The following is a 9,489-nucleotide window of genomic DNA, read 5'->3' as shown; positions in this document are numbered from 1 at the left end:
CCTTCTAGGGAACACCCTGCCCTCCTTCCTAGTTGGATGTGAGGTACTCCTGCTTTTATGGCCTGCGGTTAGCTGAGTCATGGGATCCTACCTACTCTCTGGGGACACCTGTGCCAGCTTGAGACAACATCCGCAGAGCTGCAGGGTGATCAATGCCACATGCCATTGCTCTACAGACTGCAGCCTCATCTCCCCTCCCCACCCCAACCCATCACGGACAGATGCAGCATGGGCAATGGTAGTACACGCTTTGCCCAGCCTGCCTGGGAGAGACCCCACAAAAGGAGAGCAGAATAGGTAGTCTTAGAAGCCCGCCCTGCCTTGTGCTGGGATCATCAGCCCAGCAACCAATTAGTGCCAGCTGCAGCGGTAAGCTGATGTGGTTAGCACCTGACACTGGGAAATGGACAGATACTGTGACTTGACATTAAACAGCCCCAGGGTTGGAACAGATTTTAGACGCTCCTGGCCTGGGCCAGAAGGGAGCCAGGCCATTCTTCTGATTTCCATTCCTGGCACACCGCAGCTTGTGCATTCTACCTAGGCACACGTTAGCCACAGCCACCCCAGATATCTGCAAGGAGCCCAGACTGGCAAACGAGACGTCCTGGTTACTGAAGATTCGGAAATGCTCCTGATAGTTGAAGAAACCGACCATGCCAGCCGGAAAGGTGATGAATCCCCAGCTATTGAGACCAGTGGAAAAGGGAACAGGCACTAAGTCTTTCTCCACCAAGGAGCCTGTGAATTCAGCAGAAACACTGCCATATACATGTGTGGTATTGGAGGCCAGCCTCAGCTGCAAGAGAGCTGCCTTGTTGGAGGTCTTCGTCAGCACCACTGCACATGAGAAATAGTGGGACAAGGAGAACACAATGTCAACTGTGGCATATGGGCCCATCCCACCAGGGAGAGGGAACTCCATGGGAGCTGGTGGTTCACAGAAATCTGCCAAGGAAAGATACTGAGAGTTAGCAAAAGGTTTTGTTTCCAGTGCAATAACCTTCCTCTGTGCTGAGCCTCCAATGGGGCCAAGCAGGAACTTGGCTCTGTGTGGAGTTTACAGTCACAAGACTTCACTAGCAAATACAGGACAGGGGACAGCTCAGCCATTGTATGGGAGTGTTTTTCCAAAGAGTGATGGTGTGCTGGACTGTAGGCAGGTTCTGGTGACTTGGAGCCTGAGACCTTTACTTGCCCCAAGGCAGCAAGACCACAGAGAGCTGCAGTGCAGACCCCTGGCCCAGGAGCCCCCCAGAAACCCCTCACTCACAGGGTGAAGTGGGAGCTGAGGCATCACCCTCGCTGAAGGGGCTGCTCCTGACTGAAGAAGCAGTGAGGTGAGGCATATGGCCTCTTGGGGTATGCATCTGCCATCTCATTTTATAGCGTCTAGCTAATTCCCTTCAGACAAGAGTTGCACTGCAGTGTCACTGCTGACCTGGGCCAGACAGGAACCATCAGCGTGCAGAGAAATGCCTCTCTCAGCCAGCCCTACAGCAGACAAGCTAAATGAATCTTACTTGTCCAGAAGACACCTACCTTCTCCATGGGCTGATAGCTAATGGAATCCTGACCACAAGCAGGCAGATGTGCAAGGGGCCCCAAGCACATCTGGGGTATGATGCCTCAGTGCAGCCAGGGCCGCCGGGCAATAGCCATGCTGCCTTCCACCCCCTCCTCTGTCTCCTCCTTGTGTACTCAGCTGCCTTCAGCAGCTCAGCCTGCAGCTGACTTACCCTGGCTGTATTTGCAGAAGAAGCCCATGGCTTCGGTGAAGGCATGTGCAACACAGCGTCTGGTTTCCCACCTCCCGTGTCGAAGATGGTCAGAAGGGCTGAGAACCATCACTGCACACTGACCAGACAAATTAGAGACAGCTGCTGCATGATAAGAGAGGAAACTCCATTGTCTATGTGTTTTGGGGTTTCTTCTCTGGTCCAGCCTCAGCCAAGATTAAAAAGCATCAAAGTAACAACACTGGCAAGAGTCATGAAGCAGAAGACATAGTGAGCTGTGCTGGGACCGTGGGAAGCTTGTCCTGGTCTCTAAGGGTGCAGTGCTCATGTCCCCAGACTAGTGCTGAGCTGTTGGGGGGGACCTCTGCTTTGGAAGAGCAGTGGGCTGCAAGCCCTGATTAAGATACCACATCCCAGAGATTCAGGAGCATCCTAGAACTGGAGAGTAAGGGGTTGCATCTTAGGATGGGGATTCATGGGCAGAGGAACTGAGCCAGCAGATCTGACAGAGCACCTGTCAAGCCAGCAGGGGCGATACATACTGTGATGCCACCTGAAGTAGGCAGAGGAGGAAGTGTTGCTCCATTGCCAGGCAGTACTGAACTGCAGCCCAATCCACATGTACCAGCCCTCTGTAGAGAAGGCATCTAGAAGACACAAGACATAGCATCATCACTAGCTGTGGCAGGGAGGAACCCTCCAGAGCTAGTTGTCTTGGGTAGTTGCCTTGCTCTGAGGCACTGGGCCAGAGTCAGGACAGGATCCTGCCCCAGCCATTAGCTTTTCTAGTCCCGCAGCTCTCCATTACCTGTAACCTCTATGCTCCGTCTGTCTGTTGAGAGTGCTACTGTAAGCCTAAGCCTTCCTCCCACTGGCAGTCTTGAATCTCCCTGTTCATGGTGCAGTAGGTCTACCCCTGCACACACACCCCTCCCCCCAGGGCCATTACCTGCGAGGAAGGCATTCTCTTCTTCATCCTGGATGATCACCAAGCTTCCCCCAGACTTCTGACAAAAAGCCAAAGCTTGTGGCCAAGGCCTCATTTCCCAGAGGGCGGGGAAATGGAAGGTGTAGCAACCGGAGCGGAAGAGCAGAGACTTCACAGAGCCAGCAGAGGCTAGGGGAAAAGAGGTCAGATGCTAACTAAAGCATCTCTGGCACCATCAGACCCTATTTACCCTATGGTTCTGGCCAGGGCCCCATGAAACTGAGTCTGCATCCATACCATTGAGTATATGGAGGGTTCCTCACAGCTCTCTGTACTCATGGGAAAGGGAGTTTGCCAGTTTTGCTCATTCTCTGTGCCTCACCCAAGGGAGCTGTTCAGTTGCCAAAGCCACATCCTTTAACCTTTCATCTAGATATATAACTCCAAAGACACAGGCTCCCCAAAGTCCTTTGTCAGTCTGTCTGGTCGTGGGACATTCCCTTGAAGCTGTTTATCTGCTTGGCCAAGCCCCTGTTACGGGCACAACCAAAATGTGGGCAGCAGGGGCTCTGTACTGAAAGGTCATAGGTTGAGGAATCCAAAGTCAGGATTCAAACAGGAGTTAAGCAAGGATTCAGGCAGGAGTTGCACAGAGGAGGATGTGTGGAGTATTGAGTAGCCAAATGCTGGGAGGATGACTGCTTATATCCAGGCAGCCACACCCATGCTAGCCACTGGGGCCAGCTGGAGATAGGCAACCAGCAGATCATAGTATCATAGTGCTTAGGGTTGGAGGGGACCTAAATAGATCATCAGGTTCGACACCCTGTCCCGGGCAGGAATGGGTGCCAGGGTCATATCACCCCAGCCAAATATCTGTCCAGCTTCCTCTTGAGGAGGGTGAGATGGGCTCACCCAGATGATCAGGGCCAGCTAAAGGCTAATCAGTCTGCCTGCTTCCCTGATTCCTAACAGCCCATCTCTGTAGGGAGCTCTCTGTACCTGCAGCTGGCATTTCACAGATAAAGGAGTTGGTCCTGTTGCAGTCCCAGTCTCTCCACTGGTTGGTATAGAAACCCACAAGCTGCACACAGGTCTTGTCTTTAGGGTGGCCTCTCAACCAGTTCCTGGAAGCAGAGAAACGTAGGACCACAGAGGCAAACAAACCAAGAGTTGAGTTTCCTGCCCCTGTTCACCCCAGAAAAGTAGCAAGAGAAACAGATCAGACAGCCAAGGGCTCTCCAGCAAAAGAACATGCACACAACTTTAATGTGTAGTCTCTGAAAACCACATACCAAGCAAAGGCCCCACACATAACAGGAGGAATAACCACCTTGGAAAGGCTATCATGATTAAGCAGGAATGAGATGCCTACCAGGAACAGAGAAAAAAAGCTATGTCTTGGAGGTCAGGAGCCATACAGGTAAGTAAGAATTTCAAACTCAAGACCTTGCAGAGGCTATTAAACCAAGTAGCAAAAACTTCTTCAATCATATCAGCAACGAGAGACCAGCTGACTGCCCTGCTAAATTTCCTCTGCTTGGGAACCCACTGTGCAGGCTTCTTCTTTTCTTACCTGTACCAGCTCTCTGCAGCTGGTGTGCCATCCACCCAGGTGAGCTCAGCTTGCCCCTCCAGCTGAGCCAGCCCAATCCAGTACTGAGATCCAGGCCCCCCTGTGCGGTCCGTGAGCTCCATCAGGAAAATCTGTGCCAGCACAGGCAAGGGAAGCAAAGCAAGAAAGGCAGACAATTCCTACAGGTGTTATTCATCAGCCCCATCTCTGTGGTGGGAGAGGGGAGAGGAAGGGATCGGGGACAGGTAGCATGAACAGGGCAACAATACAACTGTCCCCTATATCTAGGTTGGGCTGTATGGGTCACTGTGCTGTGGCCTCCTAGATAATAGAAGGCCTGTCCCCAATATTAGTAGTTAATCTGAGCCCTGACCTGAGCCCTGCCTGCCCTCTGGCTCACCCAGTCTTCCCTCCACCCCCACATCCACCCCCAAAAGCTCTCAATGTAACTGTACCTGCTTGTTGTAATCCTTGATTACAATGAGGTCTGCCTTTTTCTCATGGCAGAACGCCCTAGCCTTGCTCCAGGCCATGGCAGAGCTCTTGTCTGGGATGAAGAGGCAGAGGGCACTCTTGTACACCACCCAGCCAGGTGGGCACAGCCCCCAAACTGCCAGAAGAGGAAGACAGAGAGAGAGAGGTTCCACTATGTAGCCAGCAGCCCCCTGCACACACACATATCACAATACGGATGAGAGACTGGACTGTCAGGGAACACAAGGCCTGGGGCACTGCCTCCCAGCAGTGTCTAACAATAGATCAACAAGCCAAGGCCACTGTTTGTGGAGACCTCAGCGGCTGCCTGGAGAGACTCCATAGCAAAATAATAGACCAGACAAGGCAGCTCCCGTCTCTACAGGAAGCAACTCCTTGGCTGGGCAGCAAGGTGCTACCCTTCACAGGTGAACAGCCATTCTGCCTGCCACTGGGCACGTTCCACTAACTTGAACTTGCCCAGTGTTTGTGGGCACAGGGGTGGACAGGGATATGCCCCCAGAAGTGAATGGTTAATCAGGTATTGTATGAGCAGGCCAAGGAGCCGTCATCCAGGGGACAGGTTCCTTAGGGAGCAAAGCCCCAGCAGAGCCACCGTGGGGCAGATGTCACCAGGCACAAGCACTCGGTGTCTTGGTTCAGTTTCCTCATCTCTGTGTGTTCTCCTTCTCCTTAATTTCCTTACCACAGCTGGCCAGCGTCAGCTCCAGAGCCGCCTGGATGGCCATGTGCCAGCACCACTCGGTCTTTGCCATGGCAGCCAGCTGCGTCCAGCTGAAATGAAAGTAACAGCTATGACGACGTTTCCATGCTCTCCATCCATGTCTGTGAGCCTGAGGGATGGGAAAGAAGCCCCACTCCAAGCCAGGCCTCTGCCTAACATCAAGAGCTGGAGCACAGGGTGCCCACTGCTTGTCTGGATGGTCCTGTGAAACCATCAGCACCACGACAGGGGCAGTAGGATGAATCTTGGACACTTGCCCCTGTCTAGGCTGGACATCAGTACCCCAAGCCCATCCCCTGGACAAAACACCATCCCTGCAGGAGCAGGCAGTCTGTTCAGGGCAGTATTTATTGCCTGGGCAGCTGTGGGTGCCAAAGGCCCTGGCTCTCGCTCTGCTGGCCCTGGTCTGCCTTGGCCCCTTGAGCAGCCTCAGGTGAAGGCTTTTCAGCCTTTGGGTTTGTGCAGAAGACCCTGGCTTGGCCCAGTTCCCTCAAGCAGGAGCCCAAGGACATCAGCAAAGATGCTGCGCAGGGGCCTGAGAGATGGATGACAAGATGGGGTTTCTGACCTCCTCCAAATGCAGCTGACAGCACCAACTGACCCTGACCCAGCCACGTGAGGCCCCCCAGAGGGAAATCCTCACCACCCCGCTGAGGGGCCAGCGTCTCCCTCTTCTCCAGAAAGATGTGGCAGGAGAGGGAGGCCTCTGGGCTGTGCCCCACGGCCTGGCGTACATCACCATCCAGCAGCCCTGGGGCACCCCACCTGCCCCAATCTGCGGGCCAGGCCAGCCAGGAGCTGTCCTGCTGAAGCAGAGCTGTGCGAAGAGCTCCTCCTCAGCGGCGGCTGTGCCGGGACACTGCTCGGGGTGGCAGAAGCTCTCCGGGCCGAGCGCCAGTGGGGCAGACCGTGCACAGGCCCGGAATGGCTTGGCGTGTGTACAGACACACGCACACTTACAAACCCACGTGCCCCAGTGTGGGCACACACGCAGCACCCTCCTACTTCCCACCCTTCCCTCCTCTCTCGCTCTCCTCCTAGAGCGGAGGAGCCGCACAAGATGGAGGCTCCTGCTGGCAGCCTCCAGGGCTGCGCCTCAGGGGAGCCGGCTCGCTGCCACAGCTGCCTTGGCACAACAGGGCCCTTGCTCTCGGGCAAAAAGATGGGCGCTTCGGTCAGTTCAGCCGTGCCCCCGTCTGGCCCAGTGACCGATGCGTCAACCAGCGTGGCAGGGGCTGATCTCACTGTGGGCAAGGGGCAGCAAACAGGAGGCTGTGGGCCATTTTGAGAAAGCCCCTTCTGTAACCAGGCAGGCCTTGAGGGCATGTGATGGGAGTGTGAGAGGGTTACAGTGTGACTGGACACTGCTTCTTCCACCAAAATAAACACGTGCCAGGCCCCCGTGGCCTACCTTGGCCACCGTAACCAGCTACTGAGCTACTTCTACCGTGGCCACCACAAAGCTCAGCGCCTTCCCTCTGGGTGCCAGGTGCACTTCCCCAGCTGCCCTCTCTCATGGAGATGCTCAGGCAGAAGGCAGGGCAGGGTGATACCTTAGAGACTAACTGGTGCAGAGAGCCATGAGTCTTCACAGACGACAGGCTGTGCTTTCATATGAACACCAGGGCACACCCGTTAGAGGTTTTCGGAAACCAGCGCTGCAAGCACACACGTGTTGCGGAGAGCCTGAGCCCAAGGAAGCTTGCCAACCATCCGTCTTGTGTGACCCTCTTAAAGCAGTTGGTGTGGAAGCAATGCCAAGGCTGCACGTTCACATCTTACCTGGAGCATTTCTGTTCAGCATCTGGCCACAAATGTTGGGTATCCTCTTGGAAATCTGAGCAGGCTTCTGAATGTTTGGGGGTGGAAGGCAAACATGCCATTTCCTTGCTCCAAAAGCTGTTTGTTCTCCTAAAATGACTGATTAGCAGCTGAGCTTTCAAACCCTTTTGGGAGGCAGAGCTCCATAAAAGACTCAACGCTGAGGGGGAGGGAACAGGCAACTTGCAACAGACATTCATCACATTGCCATCCTCTTGCTTAATGTGTGACTGCAAAGTGGTCAGCTACTGCAGTGATTAGGGTGGGACAACAATATACAGGTGCTTAACTCTCCACCTGGCCTGCGAACAAGATTCCCCCATGACACAAGCATAGAGGGGCCTATACTATGGAGCTATAGGCTCTAGGGAGCTACATATGGAGTCCATATAACACCACTATGGGGGGCTGATGCCATGGCTTCCCTATTCCCCTTCCTCCACCACCCCATCAGGCTCAGGGTCCCCAGTGCATGGGACATCACTGAGTTATGTGGCCAATCTGATCACAGGGAAAGGATCAGATTGGTAGAAATCAAATCAACCCCTTCCCAGTCCTGGAGTCCCTGAACCAACTGAACAACAGGCCCTTCAGCCTGCTCCATAGCCTACTGCCTTATGCTACCAGCAAACTGTACATTTGGCTAGACAGAAAACCACCTATCCTATTGCTATTGTTTATAAGCAGGCAGCCACATGCATGCAAGCAACCAGGACCAGCTAAGGGTAGTTAGGTCCCTGGTAGCCAGGCCCGCAGAGGTAATCTAGGCTGCCTACTGCCCCTGCTCTACTGTGTTAAGAATAATCTTGGTTTTCCTAAGAGATAGCTCGGTCAAATCCAATGACTGGAAGGAGTGATGGCTCCAAGGGAATGCTTTACTGAAGGGGGAATGTTCCTGAAAGAGAAGTGTGCAGCCTATGTGGAGAATGAGGTGCTTGTATATTTTTATTCCACTCCTGGAAGAGGAGGGGACACAGCAATGGACAGGGCTGACTCTATGCTCCTGTCCACACCATATGTGACTCCAAACAAAGGCCAAACAGGAGGAGGTACTAGACCAAAGCTGGAGACACAGATGGTTTCTAGAGAACATGGTTTCATTTGTTATAAGGGTTCTCCTGTTTTAATGACACTTTTTGGTGTCCTGTCAGTAATATATATAGAGCAGGGGTGGGCAAAATGGTGGATCCGGCCTGGCACCAAATTTCCATTTCCTGGCAGCCCCTGCCTGTGCTCCGCACAGCTGGTCTTCATGGAAATTCTGGGATCACGGGGCCGGGACAGAGCTGCAATGCATTCCCCACACACCCCAGTGCCAGGGCCGGGGCTGGGATCTTGGGCCAGTGACAGCATGGGGCTGGGGCCAGAGCCACGGTCTGCTCCCTGCACACCCCTGCCTGTGGAACCCACACTCATCTCAGGGGTGTGCATGCAGCAGATCGTGCCTATGCCCTGGCCCCATGCTGTCGTTGCCCCAAGATCCCAGGGTCTCCCTGGCCCCACCCACCCATCTCGCTCCCGGCTGCAGCCTCCTCCCAGCCGTCCAGCTGAGTGCCCTGTGACACGTGTGTCCTGACCCCAATGGTGGGTGTAGGGCAGATGGGCTGGGGTGCCTGGGCAGCAAGGCTGGGTCCAGCAGCCTCCTCCCCCACCACCCTATATAGAGATTTTTGTCCCCCAGTCTCCTGGCTCTCACTGCCTGCCCTGGTCCATAGTCACTGTTTATCCCTGATTCCCTGTTCACCCAGGCCGTCATGGCCTGTCCTGCTTTTTTGGATCACATGGAGACTTCTGGACAGATACCAACTTAGATGTCCATCCTTTCTGCAGGGATCTGTGTGGCCCTCTTTGCTGTTTGCTCAGGGTGAAGGGGTTAGGGGTGACATTCTCTGCCAAATGCTCTGAAATACTTTAAGTGGAGCTGGCCAGAATCCACCTGTAACCAGAGCTGTAAATTACAACAAAGACAGTAAAGAAGAGATTTTTTACTGAGAAAAGGCACCTGACCTCAGGGTTGCAGCATAGTAAGTATGCGTAGTCTCTGAAGGGCCCAGAATCACCCCTGCTTACTTAAAGTCTTGGTGGTGAGCCCTGAAGCTCCCAGGATGGGTGAGGGGAACAGTCATCTCAAGGCTGCTCTGAATAGAAAGGAGATCCCATGGCAGGAAAGTGAGGGTGATCTTCCTCCCACTGCCAGGCTTTCAAG

The 9,489-nt window shown here is 54.1% G+C and overlaps 1 protein-coding gene across 1 annotated transcript; it reads right to left on the bottom strand.

The window, feature by feature from the left end:
- Positions 1–308: 308 nt before the first annotated feature.
- Positions 309–1,877, bottom strand: LOC132244529 (uncharacterized). Its single transcript, XM_059715959.1, has 2 exons — positions 1,740–1,877; positions 309–948 (listed from the first exon to the last, which is right to left on the bottom strand). Exons 1-2 carry the CDS (start codon positions 1,846–1,848, stop codon positions 428–430), a joined length of 630 nt encoding a protein of 209 aa, XP_059571942.1. The 5' UTR covers positions 1,849–1,877; the 3' UTR covers positions 309–427.
- Positions 1,878–9,489: the final 7,612 nt, after the last annotated feature.

This window comes from Alligator mississippiensis, chromosome 12 (assembly GCF_030867095.1).
Source record: "Alligator mississippiensis isolate rAllMis1 chromosome 12, rAllMis1, whole genome shotgun sequence".
In the NCBI taxonomy this organism is placed as follows: domain Eukaryota; kingdom Metazoa; phylum Chordata; order Crocodylia; family Alligatoridae; genus Alligator; species Alligator mississippiensis.
This window is presented reverse-complemented; position numbering and strand designations above follow the sequence as displayed.

Bases quoted from the DNA above. Each gene is read 5' to 3' on its own strand.
- LOC132244529 (XM_059715959.1), bottom strand. From the start codon at position 1,848: ATGGTTCTCAGCCCTTCTGACCATCTTCGACACGGGAGGTGGGAAACC. The intron at 949-1,739 runs GTAAGTCAGCTG...TTTCCTTGGCAG, and splicing joins CTTCTGCAAATACAGCCAGG to ATTTCTGTGAACCACCAGCT.